This window comes from Salmo salar, chromosome 10, assembly GCF_965601325.2.
Source record: "Salmo salar chromosome 10, fSalSal1, whole genome shotgun sequence".
Classification (NCBI taxonomy): Eukaryota; Metazoa; Chordata; class Actinopteri; order Salmoniformes; family Salmonidae; genus Salmo; species Salmo salar.
This window is the reverse complement of record NC_138300.1, coordinates 83,279,534-83,296,038: the sequence shown is the minus strand read 5'-3', so window position 1 is coordinate 83,296,038 and position 16,505 is coordinate 83,279,534. Positions and strand designations below refer to the sequence as shown.

Genomic DNA, 16,505 nt, shown 5'->3' with positions numbered 1-16,505 from the left:
ACAGAACACGACAGAATACACAACACGCCACGGTACAACCCCTTCTGTCGCCCGTCTGCACCCAGTCAGAGAAAGGGTGACTGCAGGTGTGTCCCATGGGACGCTGGTCTAAAGCAGTGCACTATGAAGGGAATAGGGGGGCCATTTGGTTTGTTACCTGGTGGAGACAGCGTATCTGTCCTCCTGGTGTATGCAGGGGACCCCCACCACACTGACGGCCTTGATGTCCTCCTTGTGGATGCCCAGGTTGGAGCCCTTGATGGTGACAGAGATGCCCCCCTTCACGGGACCGTAGCGAGGGATGATCTGGGATTGGGGAACAGGGATTGGGGAACAGATTTAAGATGACAGGCTTTTAGGTTACTATACAGTACCCCACCGCTTTTTTTGGATGAAAGTGTACACAGTAGTTTACAGAGTAGCACCATGAAATAAGACACAAACTCGTGCAGAATGTGACCCCACAGTCTGTGAAAGACTGTGTTCAGGACTGTAACCCAGCCTTTAGAATTGACAATTGATCAGTGTGGGCATTGGACAGACCTGATTGTCAGTAGCTACTGGGGGGTGAAATAAGACCAATCATCGAAGTGAACATCAAAATGTCTAGTCAGTCAGTGATAATCAATCGTCGATTTTGTTGCAGGTTCAAAGATAGGTTGTTAGTATAGAGTGAGGAGATGACTGCTGTACCGCTGGTGCTACTCACGTCAGTGATCTGTGGGTCAGGGCACTCTGTGTCCTGCGGGTCCTCTGTGGCCTGGTCAATACACAGCTTCTCATAGACGCAGGACTTTCTCTTGGCGCACCACACACAATTGTACTTAGGAGCAGCATTCTTACACAGGCTGCAATCCTCCCGGCCCAGCGAGCAGTTATATAGGGTCACTGTGAAGGAAGAGGAGAGGGGTGCCGTAGAATACTAGGACTATTCTGTCATTTCATTTACATGACACTGGGCCATCAGTAATTCAATGATGGTTTTGGACTAATTCATGTAGATGATGGCAAAGAGTATGTCGGGAAATGTATTAATGTATCACTTTGCCAAATAAGGCTTCCCCAATTGTCATGTTATGTCCACATAGTCCTTTGGGATGTTGTAAACAGCAGTGGTGTAAAGTACTTAAGTAAAAATACTTTAAAGTACTACTTAAGTCGTTTTTTGGGGGGTATCTGTACTTTACTTTACTATTTATATTTTTGATAGCTTCTACTTTTACTTCACTACATACTGAAAGAAAAGAATGTACTTTTTACTCCACACATTTTCCCTGACACCCAAAAGTACTAGTTACATATTGAATGCTTAGCAGGACAGGAAAATGGTACAATTCACACACTTATCAAGAGAACATCCCTGGTCATCTCTACTGCCTCTGATCTGGCGGACTCACTAAACACACATGCGTCGTTTGTAAATGATGTCTGATTGTTGGAGTGTGCCCCTGGCTATCTGTAAATAAATCAAAACAAGAAAATTGTGCTGTCTGGTTTGCTTAATATAATGAATGTGAAATGATTTATACTTTTACTTTTGATACTTAAGTATATTTAAAGCCAAATACTTTTCGACTTTTACTCAAGTGGTATTTTACTGGGTGACTTTCACTTTTACTTGAGTCATTTTCTATTAAGGTATCTTTACTTTTACGATGACAATTGGGTACTTTTTCCACCACTGGTCAACAGGGTGGAATATTGCATATTTGCATGTCCCACTTACCATTCAGCGTGCTGTCTATCTTCTTGCCCGTCTCTTTGTCCTTCACGTAGAACAGAACGTTGGTTTCCTGTGACTTATCGAAGGAAAACTAGAGACGGGAACACAGCGAATTATTAATCCAGTGATTAATGACACTTCACATTTCCAACGAATATGCCAGAGAAAAGTTCTCTTCATAACTTATACACTTTGGCAACCATTCAGAAACAGCAGAAGATGTCTGAAAATAAGTATCTGTACTGATTCAAAGATGTTTTCCAATCACAGAAAACGCACAGTTGGAGGATATAAACAAAAAGAACAGTGGGGTTGTCCATGAGGGGGTGCTATAATATCAAACTGACTAGTAAAGTGACCATACAACACAACATCCTGACCAAGCAACACCTTATGAACCCTTCACCCCTTTAAGACAGAGTGAAGCGAAAGCTACTATAGACAGGTCTGGGTCAATAAGCAGTACTGACGTACATTAAAACCGCTGAAACTGTAGAAGGGCCCGTCTTCAAACCTGACGTCCTCCTTCAAGTTCCTCATCAGCTCTGTGCCGATGGTGAAGGTCCGGTCCTGCAGAGGAGGAGAGGAGGGTTAGTTTTATACACGCTCAGGAACAAAAGGGTCCAATTCAACGTTACCATAGTCGGATTCATCACTAACTAGTGCCTACTGTTCTTTTAACTTTCAGAGATTCTAGAAATGTCTAAATGTAAACATATATAACAGCTATAACAAATATTTAAACATTTACCTGGTACACATCCAGATTGATGCCCTCGAAGCTGATGGTGGTCTTGAATCCAACAGGAATGAGTACAGGGTCAGGGTTCTCAAACTGGGGACACCTCGCTCCCTAAACAGAGACGAAAAGGAAATGACCATTTCAGAAATGAACATTTCAGAGCAATTGCATTGTTTGTACTTCAGCAGACAAGCTCTCATCCAGACTGATCATTTGTCAGTTCTCTTAAGTATCTGTTGACTTGCAAATTGACATTCCATGCAAAAGCGTTCGACTCTAACGAATGTATATTAACCCGTTTATTGGAGCGCCTACCTGTCTGTGTTTGATGATTTGAGGGCCCAGCACAGTGCCATCCACGTCCTGGCAGGTGTGTTCCTGGGTGTTCCACTGGCAGCCCCATGGACTGGCCACACACGACATACACCTAGGACACACACCCACAGCAGGGAGGCACACTCATTTCATTTAAAAACAAATGTCAGCCTGTACCCGTATTCCTGTAACTGTACCCGTATTCCTGTAACTGTACCCGTATTCCTGTAACTGTACCTGTATTCCTGTAACTGTACCTGTATTCCTGTAACTGTACCCGTATTCCTGTAACTGTACCCGTATTCCTGTAACTGTACCCGTATTCCTGTAACTGTACCCGTATTCCTGTAACTGTACCCGTATTCCTGTAACTGTACCCGTATTCCTGTAACTGTACCTGTATTCCTGTAACTGTACCTGTATTCCTGTAACTGTACCCGTATTCCCGTAACTGTACCCGTATTCCTGTAACTGTACCCGTATTCCTGTAACTGTACCTGTATTCCTGTAACTGTACCTGTATTCCTGTAACTGTACCCGTATTCCCGTAACTGTACCCGTATTCCCGTAACTGTACCCGTATTCCTGTAACTGTACCCGTATTCCTGTAAGTGTACCCGTATTCCTGTAACTGTACCCGTATTCCTGTAACTGTACCCGTATTCCTGTAACTGTGCCCATGTTGTTGATGGTAAATATATCTCTTCACCTTCCAATAAACAAAGCTCATTTATCACATGCTTCCTCCGGATGAAAAAACAACACAGGAAGCAGCGACAGAAGAAAACACATATGTTGGAGATGGACTTGTATTTCTTGATTAACGAAAAGGAAACTGAAGTCATTTCCTCCAGGTTGGTAATAAAAAAAGGGTCAAAAGGATGGCGATGCATTCAATCCCAGTATCACGAATCACAGTTTACTCACAGGAACGGAACCCTTCTCTTGTTCATATGCTGCTGTTCATTTCCATCACAGTTGTCAGCACAATGAGCCCAGAGAGTGAGGTAGAGAGAGTGAGGTAGAGAGTGGAGTAGAGAGAGTGGCGTAGAGAGAGTGAGGTAGAGAGAGTGAGGTAGAGAGAGTGCGGTAGAGAGAGTGGGGTAGAGAGAATGGAGAAGAGAGAGTGGGGTAGAGAGAGTGGGGAAGAGAGAGTGGAGTAGAGAGAGTGGGGTAGAGACAATGGAGTAGAGAGAGTGGGGTAGAGAGAGTGGAGTAGAGAGAGTGGGGAAGAGAGAGTGGAGTAGAGAGAGTGGGGTACAGAGAGTGGGGTAGAGAGAGTGGGGTAGTAAGAGTAAGGTAGAGAGAGAGGGGTAGAGAGACTGCAGTACAGAGAGTGGGGTAGAGAGAGTGAGGAAGAGAGAGTGGGGTAGAGAGAGTGGGGTAGAGAGAGTGGGGTAGAGAGAGTGAGGAAGAGAGAGTGGGGTAGAGAGACTGCAGTACAGAGAGTGGGGTAGAGAGAGTGAGGAAGAGAGAGTGGGGTAGAGAGAGTGGGGTAGAGAGAGTGGGGTAGAGAGAGTGGGGTAGAGAGAGTGAGGTAGAGAGAGTGAGGTGGAGAGAGTGGAGTAGAGAGTGGAGTAGAGAAAGTGGGGTAGAGAGAATGGAGTAGAGAGAGTGGAGTAGAGTAGAGAGAATGGGGTAGACAGAGTGGAGTAGAGAGAATGGGGTAGAGAGAGTGGGGTAGAGAGAGTGGGGTACAGAGAGTGATGTAGAGAGAGTGGAGTAGAGAGAGTGGGGTAGAGAGAATGGAGTAGAGAGAGTGGAGTAGAGTAGAGAGAATGGGGTAGAGAGAGTGGGGTAGAGAGAATGGGGTAGAGAGAGTGAGGTGGAGAGAGTGGAGTAGAGAGTGGAGTAGAGAGAGTGGAGTAGAGAGAGTGGGGTAGAGAGAGTGGGGTAGAGAGAGTGATGTACAGAGAGTGGGGTAGAGAGAGTGAGGTGGAGAGAGTGGAGTAGAGAGTGGAGTAGAGAGAGTGGGCTAGAGAGAGTGGGGTAGAGAGAGTGGGGTAGAGAGAGTGGGGTACAGAGAGTGATGTAGAGAGAGTGGAGTAGAGAGAGTGGGGTAGAGAGAATGGAGTAGAGAGAGTGGAGTAGAGTAGAGAGAATGGGGTAGAGAGAGTGGGGTAGAGAGAATGGGGTAGAGAGAGTGAGGTGGAGAGAGTGGAGTAGAGAGTGGAGTAGAGAGAGTGGAGTAGAGAGAGTGGGGTAGAGAGAGTGGGGTAGAGAGAGTGATGTAGAGAGAGTGGGGTAGAGAGAGTGAGTGGGGTAGAGAGAGTGCAGTACAGAGAGTGGGGTAGAGAGAGTGCGGTACAGAGAGTGGGGTAGAGAGAGTGAGATAGAGAGAGTGAGGTAGAGAGAGTGCAGTACAGATAGTGGGGTAGAGAGAGTGGGGTACAGAGAGTGGGGTAGAGAGAGTGGGGTAGAGAGAGTGAGGTGGAGAGAGTGAGGTGGAGAGAGTGGAGTAGAGAGAGTGGGGTAGAGAGAGTGGGGTAGAGAGAGTGAGGTAGAGAGAGTGGGGTAGAGAGAGTGGTGTACAGAGAGTGAGGTAGAGAGAGTGCAGTACAGAGAGTGGGGTAGAGAGAGTGCGGTACAGAGAGTGGGGTAGAGAGAGTGCGGTAGAGAGAGTGGGGTAGAGAGAGTGGGGTAGAGAGAGTGGGGTAGAGAATGTGAGGTAGAGAGAGTGCAGTACAGAGATTGGGGTAGAGAGAGTGGGGTAGAGAGAGTGAGGTAGAGAGAGTGAGGTAGAGAAAGTGGGGTAGAGAGAGTGGGGTAGAGAGAGTGGGGTAGAGAGAGTGAGGTAGAGAGAGTGAGGTAGAGAGTGTGGGGTAGAGAGAGTGGGGTAGAGAGAGTGAGGTAGAGAAAGTGGGGTAGAGAGAGTGGGGTAGAGAGAGTGGGGTAGAGAGAGTGAGGTAGAGAAAGTGGGGTAGAGAGAGTGGGGTAGAGAGAGTGAGGTAGAGAGAGTGAGGTAGAGAAAGTGGGGTAGAGAGAGTGGGGTAGAGAGAGTGGGGTAGAGAGAGTGAGGTAGAGAGAGTGAGGTAGAGAGTGTGGGGTAGAGAGAGTGGGGTAGAGAGAGTGAGGTAGAGAGAGTGGGGTAGAGAGAGTGGGGTAGAGAGAGTGGGGTAGAGAGAGTGCAGTACAGAGAGTGGGGTACAGAGAGTGGGGTAGAGAGAGTGAGGTAGAGAGAGTGAGGTAGAGAGAGTGAGGTAGAGAAAGTGGGGTAGAGAGAGTGGGGTAGAGAGAGTGAGGTAGAGAGAGTGGGGTAGAGAGAGTGGGGTAGAGAGAGTGGATTAGAGAGGGTGGAGTACAGAGAGTTAACTCACGGTGTGTTTTCTGCTTTCCTCACAGTGGCTGAACAGTTGTAGAACTTGAACTCCCTGGTGGCCAGCTCCACAGACTCATTCACAAAGATCTTAATGGGCACCGACACAAAATCTACGGGAACAGAGAGGAACAGAGAGGAGCAGAGAGGAGCAGAGAGGAACAGAGCGGAGCAGAGAGGAACAGAGAGTAACAGAGAGGAGCAGAGAGGAACAGAGAGGAGCAGAGAGGAACAGAGAGGAACAGAGCGGAGCAGAGAGGAACAGAGCGGAGCAGAGAGGAACAGAGAGTAACAGAGAGGAGCAGAGAGGAACAGAGAGGAGCGGAGAGGAGCGGAGAGGAACGGAGAGGAGCGGAGAGGAATGGAGAGGAACGGAGAGGAACAGAGATGAGCAGAGAGGAGCAGAGAGGATCAGAGAGGAGCAGAGAGAAACAGAGAGGAGCAGAGAGGAGCAGAGAGGAGCAGAGAGGAACAGAGAGGAGCAGAGAGGAAGAGAGAAGAGCAGAGAGGAACAGAGAGGAGCAGAGAGGAAGAGAGATGAGCAGAGAGGAACAGAGAGGAAGAGAGAGGAGCAGAGAGGAACAGAGAGGAACAGAGAGGAGCAGAGAGGAACAGAGAGGAGCAGAGAGGAACAGAGAGGAGCAGAGAGGAACAGAGAGCAGCAGAGAGGAGCAGGGTGAATGAATGTCCTTGTGATTGGTGAAGATACAGGTTGCTATGAAATCCACATAACATACAGAGCTCAGTGAGATATATATAGGGCCAGGACTGTTTCCTGACTACATGACCTGACAAGGAAATACTCTGGTCCATAGGTAGTTACAGCCAACACTCTTAGAAAAAAGGGTTCCTCTGTGTAAAGGGTTCTTGATGGAACCCAAAAAGGGTTCTACCTGGAACCAAAAATGATTATTTAAAGGGTTCTCCTATGGGGACAGACGAAGAACCCTTTTAGGTTCTAGATAGCACCTTTTTTTCCTAAGAGTGTATACCCAGGGCCCTGACCCGTACTACAGTGAGTGTGGAGGCTGAGGGCCCTACCCTGGTGTTCAGGTGTGGATGGTAAAGAGACAGGGTTGGGCAGGGCACAGGTGACCTGGCCAGAGGACATGGTGGCATCACTCATATAGGAGGGGAACACACAGTGCAGGCGGTCTGCCTGCCCGACGGAGGGGAGGGAGGGCACGTTGATCTCCACCTGAGAGAGAGAAAGACAGAGTAGATAAGGGAGAGAGAGAGAGACACAGGAGAGAGAGAAACAAAGAAATAAAGAGGGAGAGAGAAATAGAGAAAGGAAGAGGAACAGAGAACAAGAGAGAGAGGAGAGAATGAGAGAGAAAGAGAGAAAGAAACAGAGAGAGAGAAGGGGAGAGAGAGAGAGAGGGTAGAGAGAGGGTAGAGAGAGAGAGAAGGAGAGAAAGAGAGAGAAAGAGAGAAAGAAAGAGAGAGAGAGAAGGGGAGAGAGAGAGAGAGGGTAGAGAGAGAGAGGGTAGAGAGAGGGTAGAGAGAGGGTAGAGAGAGAGAGATAGAGAGGGTAGAGAGAGGGTAGAGAGAGAGGGTAGAGAGAGAGTAGAGAGAGAGGGTAGAGAGAGGGTAGAGAGGGTAGAGTGAGAGAGAGAGGGTAGAGAGAGAGAGGGTAGAGAGAGAGAGAGAGGGTAGAGAGAGAGGGTAGAGAGAGGGTAGAGAGAGAGAGAGAGGGTAGAGAGAGAGAGAGGGTAGAGAGAGAGAGAGAGGGAGAGAAGGTAGAGAGAGAGAGAGAGGGTAGAGAGAGGGTAGAGAGAGGGTAGAGAGAGGGGTAGAGAGAGAGAGTAGGAGAGAGAGGGTAGAGAGAGAGGGTAGAGAGAGAGGGTAGAGAGAGAGAGAGAGAGAGAGAGAGAGAGAGAGAGAGAGAGAGAGAGAGAGAGGGAGAGAGGGTAGAGAGAGGGTAGAGAGAGAGGGTAGAGAGAGAGAGAGAGAGACAGAGAGAGAGAGAGAGAGAGAGAGAGAGAGAGAGAGAGAGAGAGAGAGAGAGAGGGAGAGAGGGTAGAGAGAGGGTAGAGAGAGGGTAGAGAGAGAGAGAGAGAGGGTAGAGAGAGGGTAGAGAGAGAGAGAGAGAGAGAGAGAGAGAGAGAGAGAGAGAGAGAGAGAGAGAGAGAGAGAGAGAGAGAGAGGGAGAGAGGGTAGAGAGCAGTCAGAGGAGGTGCTTTGAGCTCAAGCACCTTTCTCCGTTTTAATAAACAACTTTCAGTTTTCAGAGCCGGATCAATAGAGTGCAGATCGTTTCAGAGTAGAGGGTCACTGATTCAAAATGGAAACATTTCTTATTACTTATCTAGGCAAGCCTGCCAGAGCAAGGCCCAGCACAGTACACTACCTGCTGGGTCTTTCTGCAGCTGAGGTTGGGTGGGTGGAAGGACACGATCTTCACACACTGCTGCTTGGGGCTCCACAACCAGCCGTTCTTCTCCTCCGCCCGCCGGCAGGAAGACCTCCTGGTACACCTGGAAAACACCAACACCCATCAGCCACTGCTCTCCGTCCAGCTTGTCCGCTGGTCACACGTGACTTCCTGTCTCACAGCGACCTCTGACCCTGAACAGCAGCCATTTCCTGTCATTACCTGACCTCTCGTCTGAGTGTTATCAGTTACCATACCGATGTACAGAGTCACTTATTCAGTGTATGACCCTAACGAAAAGACTAACTGCTCTCGGTGCCACATAAATAGGGGGGGGGGGGCAAAGTTCTGGGACTGTCAACCATAAAACACTAGAGCAACTCCACAGATGGGAGGCTGGCCCTATCTAGGGCTGTTAGAGGGACATGGGAGAGAGAGATACGCTTACCTGGTTCTCTGCATTAAATGATTAGGATCATACAGAGAGTGCAGCTTTCCTGCGTTTTCCTTACCTGCCCTCCAGAACACACCAGCCACAGTAGGGGTCTCGTGTGGACACACAGGACTGGCAGTCTGTTTTCACATGGCACGCCTGCACTGGCACCTTGGTGATCTACAGCAGCAATACACAGTCCACAACACCAACAGAATTACAGTGGGACCTCTGAGACGCAAACATGTCAGGGCTGGAGGTCTATCGGAACACTGAAATGTATGTGATGTTGAAATTCACTTTAAAACTGGCACCTTGGTGATCTATAGCATCACACTGTCAACAGTACAAACACTAACAGCATGAATTCCTCTAACTGGGATAAACACACAGGGTATGTCCCTTTCTCTCTACAGCAATAACAACAACACTGACAAACAGTGGGAACTGTCTGGAGGACTGTACAGAACTTCCTGGATGTCTGTAGTGAACTGTCTGGAGGACTGTACAGAACTTCCTGGAGGTCTGTAGTGAACTGTCTGGAGGACTGTACAGAACTTCCTGGAGGTCTGTAGTGAACTGTCTGGAGGACTGTACAGAACTTCCTGGAGGTCTGTAGTGAACTGTCTGGAGGACTGTACAGAACTTCCTGGAGGTCTGTAGTGAACTGTCTGGAGGACTGTACAGAACTTCCTGTAGGTATGTAGTGAACTGTCTGGAGGACTGTACAGAACTTCCTGGAGGTCTGTAGTGAACTGTCTGGAGGACTGTACAGAACTTCCTGGAGGTCTGTAGTGAACTGTCTGGAGGACTGTACAGAAATTCCTGGAGGTCTGTAGTGAACTATCTGGAGGACTGTACAGAACTTCCTGGATGTCTGTAGAGATCTATCTGGAGGACTGTACAGAACTTCCTGGAGGTCTGTAGTGAACTATCTGGAGGACTGTACAGAACTTCCTGGAGGTCTGTAGTGAACTGTCTGGAGGACTGTACAGAACTTCCTGAAGGTCTGTAGTGAACTGTCTGGAGGACTGTACAGAACTTCCTGGAGGTCTGTAGTGAACTGTCTGGAGGACTGTACAGAACTTCCTGGAGGTCTGTAGTGAACTATCTGGAGGACTGTACAGAACTTCCTGGAGGTCTGTAGTGAACTGTCTGGAGGACTGTACAGAACTTCCTGGAGGTCTGTAGTGAACTGTCTGGAGGACTGTACAGAACTTCCTGGAGGTCTGTAGTGAACTATCTGGAGGACTGTACAGAACTTCCTGGATGTCTGTAGAGATCTATCTGGAGGACTGTACAGAACTTCCTGGAGGTCTGTAGAGATCTATCTGGAGGACTGTACAGAACTTCCTGGAGGTCTGTAGTGAACTGTCTGGAGGACTGTACAGAACGGTAATGGAGGACTGTACAGAACGGTAATGGAGGACTGTACAGAACGGTAATGGGGGACTGTACAGAATGGTAATAGAGGACTGTACATAATGGTAACGGAGGACTGTACATAATGGTAACGGAGGACTGTACAGAACGGTAATAGAGGACTGTACATAATGGTAACGGAGGACTGTACATAATGGTAACAGAGGACTGTACAGAACGGTAATAGAGGACTGTACAGAATGGTAATAGAGGACTGTACAGAACGGTAATAGAGGACTATACAGAATGGTAATAGAGGACTGTACATAATGGTAATAGAGGTCTGTACAGAATGGTAATAGAGGACTGTACAGAACGGTAATGGAGGACTGTTCAGAACGGTAATGGAGGACTGTACAGAACGGTAATGGAGGACTGTACAGAACAATAATGGAGGACTGTTCAGAACGGTAATGGAGGACTGTACAGAACGGTAATGGAGGACTGTTCAGAACGGTAATGGAGGACTGTACAGAACAATAATGGAGGACTGTTCAGAACGGTAATGGAGGACTGTACAGAACGGTAATGGAGGACTGTTCAGAACGGTAATGGAGGACTGTTCAGAACGGTAATGGAGGACTGTACCTTTTTCTCGGTGGTGATATACAGGTGGCTGTGGCCGGCGTCGAAGAAGAGGTTTTTGTTGACTCGTTCCCCTGTGGTGTCCCCTGGTCCTCTGCTGTACACCTCTGGGTTGGTGGTCAGATGCACCTGCCAGACAGAAACAGACAAACAACTCTCAACAATGAACCCAAACTAGGCTCCTTCTGAACACACGCTGGGCTCATTCAATGGGCACAGCACAAACAACAAAATAATCTGTCCACCAGCAACTCTCTCTATCATAGCATCTGCCCCTGGCCCCTTTACCTTGTACAGCTCCTCTACATCTCCCCCAGCACCACATCGTGTACACCTCCCCGAACCCCCTTCTTCCACACCACACGTCCTGTTCTGTAGCGTCCTCTCCTTACCTTGTACACCTCTCCCAGGCTGTTCCCCAGGAAGGCGATAGTGTGGTCGTTCTCCACGGCGACGGCCACAGCGGTCAGTATGCCCGTCCTGGTGATGACCACCTCCGCCTGCAGGGCAAACTCTGGCTTACTGGCCAGCGGAGCTGGAAGAAAGTCCGCCCCACACTTAAAGTTGTTCAGCGTGTCTTTCTGCAGAGGGAAAGAGAAGAGATAGGAGATATACTAGTTCCCTTAGCGGGGAAATCTGCGGTTACCACATCCTTTTTTTTGGACGTATAAATTATAAATGAATGATATATCCATTGATTCTTGAAGAATATAACTTAGAAATGCCTCATGAGCTTAGTTCAACTGTGGTACCCCATCAGAACCTAACATGTAAGCTTGTTTTACTCCAATGTTTGAAAACATTGCAAATGTAAATCATTTTTTATATCGTGGCTGGTCAGTCCTGGCATCCACAGCTCTGTGTATGAATCTGAGAATGGTTCCATTTCTCCAGGCTATTTACTAAAACAGACTTGGGGTGTCCACTTTGTTATTATTTCAACTGCAGATTGGCTTTTTAAAGCCATCTATCAAGGGAAAGAGATGACTGATGAGTGATATAGCCAGCAGGATCCCTTCAGACCAAAATACCCCCACCCCACCCCTGAAAACAAAGGCCTGGAATCCAACCCAACGTGTCATATCTTTGCATTATTGATTAAAGGAAAAATTAATTGTTTCAAATCACTGTCTCTCTTTCTCCTCTTCTGACGTGTCTTTTGAAGTGGATGATAAAGGCTGCGCTACTTACATCAATGCGGGAGGTGCAGAACTCATCTGTCTTGGAGGAGTAGGGGATGTCCACGGCTGGGGTGCCGGCGATCTTGCCCGAGTCGCTGTAGCAGGCGCTGATGAGGTCCACCAGCCTCTCGTTGATGGCCTTTAGAGGGTACATGCACAGGGCCGAGTCAGCGCTGTCATCGTAGGGACTGGCCACCATGAACAACACCTTGTGCCAGGGGAGTACTTGACCATACTGGCCCGACTCGGTCATCCCCCGGGCCAGCTCTTTACCTGGGGACGCCACATAGGCTGCCTGCACCTTGTTGTACCTGTTCCCCGGGCCACAGTTCAGCTGCAGCTCTGTGTAAGAGTAGTAGTGAGGGTCGTCCTCACACAGCCGAGACACGAAGGTGAAGTTCTTGTTGTCGGTGCTTCCCATGGTCCTGGAGAACAGGAAGTAGACAAAGCCCTCCTCTTTGAAGGCGTGGCGGAAGTCGTGCAGGTACTTGGGCACGAAGGGTGTGGCCTGCACGGTGGACGCCTCGACGATGCTCTCGAACACCACCCAGTCGCGGTAGTCCTGGAGGATGCGCGTGCTGATGAGCTTGGAGCTGTCCAGGCTGCCGTAGCCCTTCCCCACCAGAAACACATTGAAGGCGTTGCCGTCTTTAATGTACGTAGACATGACGCCCACCACGGCCACCCCGTCCTCAATACTCGCCACGTAGGTCCTCTCTCCCTTCGAGTCGCTGTAGTACAGCTGCTGCTCCACGTTGGTCAGGTTGAGGAGGGAACAGATACCCCGGTAGCGGGAGCCACAGACGATGAGCGAGCCGTTGGCCGGGTGCACCAGCAGCAGCTTGTTGACGTTAGGGCTGGGCTTGGTGTCCTGGCAGGCCGAGACGGGCGGGGTGCAGGTGCGGGCGTCCTCCCTGGGGCCCGTCTCGGCGCGGGCCTCCTCGCGCAGCGCTGCGTCCAGCTGGTAGATGGTGTTGACGGCGCCCAGGTAGACGCGGCCGCTCCGAGGGTCCTGCACCACGTTGTTGATGGGCGTTTTGGAGGGGAAGTCCAGGACCGCCTCCTCCTGCAGCGGGCCCCCGGCTGCAGACAGGCAGAACAGGAGGAGCAGGGGGAGGAGAGGAGCGGCCTGGACCCAGCTCGCCATCTCTGGATGAGAGAAGAGAGAGAGGGAGAGAGAGAGAGAGAGAGAGAGAGAGAGAGGGCGAGAGAGAGAGAGAGAAAGAGGGAGAGAGAGAGAGAGAGAGAGAGAGAGAGAGAGAGAGAGAGAGAGAGAGAGAGAGAGAGTAAAGGGCTGATACACACCCGATGAAGACAATGTCGGTTGAAATGCATCATATCACCTAAGGCAGCGGATCCCAACTCCGGTCCTCCAGTACCTCCAACAGTACACGTTGTTGTTGTTGTTGTTGTTGTTGTTGTTGTTGCCCCGGACGAACTCACCAGATTCAACTCATTGAGGTCTTGATGGTTAGTTGACAAGTTGAATCAGGTGTGCTTGTCCGGGGCCACAGTAAAAACGTGTACAGTTAGGGGTACCTGAGGACCGCAATTGGGATCCACTGACGTAAGGCATCACATTTGAGAGCAGCATAATGGTGAGTGGACATTCCCTTTTTCTTTGTTTAGAGGTAATGCATCGTGGCACAGCGAACAAGCAGGTGTTATGAAGACATGGGTCGGCCCAGAGGGTCCTCAGTCATGAGTCGGTCATGAGGTTGGGGTCGGGAGGGAGGGAGGGAAACCCCTGAATGTAATGCACGTAAAAGGACATCTAGAAGCAGGTCAATCTGAAAAGCGTCCTCGCTCAACGATGCCCATCAGTGTTCCAGTTACTCAAGTTGAAGAAGGATGCTTCGTATCAGGATGAATGAGATCGTAAACGTCGACTGGATACACTTTACAGAGAAACTCCCAGGGCTGAGTAGAATAAGGCCAAGAACTAGATCGCAAAGCCGTAGTTTGAAATCAAACAATGGCAGTCGACAGAGCATGGCAGAAATCCACCATGTTCTTTCTCGTCTGTTTTTAGCCAGAGTAAATGCAATATGTGCAGGAAGCAGGTTTCTTTGTTAAATGGAGGAATATGATCACACAGCATCATTTGATAGACAAAAACAGCCGCACACTTCCAAACAGCAGGTGGCAAAGACACCCACCTCCCACGCTGCTGATTGCCCACCGCTGTGGTTAATGTCGAACTGCAGGTGGGTGAATCTGCAATGGCCCACCTCTGTGACTATTGTTCTCACACACAAATACACACCTATACGCCGATGCACAGTCACACACACAAACATTATCCACGCACACACCTACACACACACATGCCCAAACAGACAGACAGACAGACAGACAGACAGACAGACAGACAGACAGACAGACAGACAGACAGACAGACAGACAGACAGACAGACAGACAGACAGACAGACAGACAGACAGACAGACACACACACACACACACACACACACACACACACACACACACAGGAAGATATGGTTCTGCTCATTTCACCTAGGCAGTTAAGCCCATAGCCACACTCGTCAAATTGAAAATCCCTGATGAAGTTTCCCGGGAAGAAGGAAGGCAGCTTGTGCCTGGCTGTGAATCAGTGTTTTATTATGTTAACCTGCCTTCCCTCAGAGTACTAAGTGAGGAGAGGACTGATTAGACATTTGCCCTCAGGGACCAGTTAATTTAAGCTCCTACCCCCCCATTTGCATGAAAGTGTCCATACTCCCCTATTCCCTGATTTTATTTAGCTTTTTTTCATTTCACAACCTCATTCCTTTCGGAGCCCCATTTCTCTAGGTCAACTTATCTGCTCTTTTTAATTCATACCATTAAACAATTTCATTCCAATTGAAACTGCGTTATAAAAACACTCACTCTCATCAGGAGTGTTTGGTTAGTCTTCTTCAGAGGATAGCAGGGTGGTGTTTGGCTGAAAGTCTCCCTGGTCTCTTAACACCGACAAACAGGCTGCATTTACACAGGCAGCCCAATGTGGATCTTTTGACCCCATTATTGGCAAAAAAGTGGATCTGATTGGTCAAAAGACCAATTAGTCAAAGAAGGATCAGAATTGGGCTGCTCGTGTAAACACAGCCATAGTGATTCACGGACGTGTTCACGTATTAGGCTAGTATGCGCCTACTCTCCGATGAAATGATTCACTTTTTACAGGGTTACTTAGGACCAATGCCAATGGCCCCTCACTAAAGTCAAAAAGCCAATGTCACATAATGGGTAGTTGATGGGCTTTCCTATAAAGCAATAAACTATAGATGCCTTCATGATGTGTTCATTGTGTAGACTCAGCAAGACTTATCAAACTTTCGGTTACTTTGTTTGGGTTATTCTGCCTTCGTTTAGTCTAGAATAAGAGCTATGACTTCTTAAAAAAGTTGGTTTTAAAAAACGCAATTTTTATTGTGACCCTGCCAATGATAATCACTCATGTCTATGGAAAAGAGGACATTCCATTTCTCATCAATTCCTATTCTTTACTCTACATCTATAATACGCTGTAAGTTTAGCGATCCAAATTCCCGTTGCAAATCCTTCACACAAAGAAATAATATATGGATTTTCAAAATGTCACTGGCTGCTTTCTCTAGCCTAGCACATCACGACTTAGGTCCACTGCCTGTGAACAGTGCATGATCAAACAGACTGTTAGACGCAGCTTCCCCAAACTGAGATGTAGGCTAGGCTACAATAGCTGGTAGAATTGTCAGGAAGCATTCACTTGGGTAACAGGAAACTCAGCTTGACGTACTTCCATTACATCAAAAGACTATTTATTTCGCCTATTCATGCAAATCTCTCACTCACTATATATATATATATATATATATATATATATATATATATATATATATATATATATATATATATATTTTTTTTTTAAATCTGCTGTTATACAAATTTCCCTCAGATGTTGCATTGTGGGTCACTGCAAAAGAAATCCTGCACTCTTTTTCAAAGGAGCTCGTTCTCTCCTAGGATGTCTCCTCTCTATCACTCTTCATCCTTTTTTCATGGGCTTAATCCAGAACACTGGAGTTAAGGAGGCTTCAAAGAGCTTCAGAGGAACAGTCAGACTCACAGCCATGTGGTAATGACACAGGTAGAGGTGGCCCCGCTGTCCCTGGGCTGTCCCAGCTTTTCTCTACTCTGAAGAAGTCTCTCTCTCTCTCTCTCTCTCTTTCTCTATGCCTCTGTATGGGATATGAAGGCAGGGAAATTCTCTCCTACATAGGCTGAGCCGTTCTAAAGAAAATAAAAAGCTACTGAAATTAGTGGGTCACTCAGCGCGCTGCGTAAGCCTGCAGCTAATGAAGCCTCCAATGGCCGGGGATAAATAATAATGAAACGAGCGAGGCTCTAACGAAGCAGGCACATCT

The 16,505-nt window shown here is 48.2% G+C and overlaps 1 protein-coding gene across 1 annotated transcript in view; it reads right to left on the bottom strand.

Moving 5' to 3' along the window:
* Positions 1 to 16,505, bottom strand: part of plxnb2b (plexin b2b) — a 182,130-nt gene that overhangs the window by 23,395 nt on the left and 142,230 nt on the right. The window contains exons 3-15 of the mRNA XM_014124476.3: positions 12,105 to 13,243; positions 11,306 to 11,494; positions 10,917 to 11,042; positions 8,986 to 9,086; positions 8,450 to 8,576; positions 7,138 to 7,294; positions 6,098 to 6,209; positions 2,781 to 2,892; positions 2,475 to 2,576; positions 2,198 to 2,293; positions 1,727 to 1,814; positions 710 to 888; positions 158 to 306 (exon numbers count right to left, since the gene is read on the bottom strand). Of these exons, the coding sequence (XP_013979951.2) occupies positions 158 to 306; positions 710 to 888; positions 1,727 to 1,814; positions 2,198 to 2,293; positions 2,475 to 2,576; positions 2,781 to 2,892; positions 6,098 to 6,209; positions 7,138 to 7,294; positions 8,450 to 8,576; positions 8,986 to 9,086; positions 10,917 to 11,042; positions 11,306 to 11,494; positions 12,105 to 13,241 (2,675 nt within the window). The 5' untranslated portion in view covers positions 13,242 to 13,243. The remainder of the gene's footprint in view (positions 1 to 157; positions 307 to 709; positions 889 to 1,726; positions 1,815 to 2,197; positions 2,294 to 2,474; positions 2,577 to 2,780; positions 2,893 to 6,097; positions 6,210 to 7,137; positions 7,295 to 8,449; positions 8,577 to 8,985; positions 9,087 to 10,916; positions 11,043 to 11,305; positions 11,495 to 12,104; positions 13,244 to 16,505) is intronic.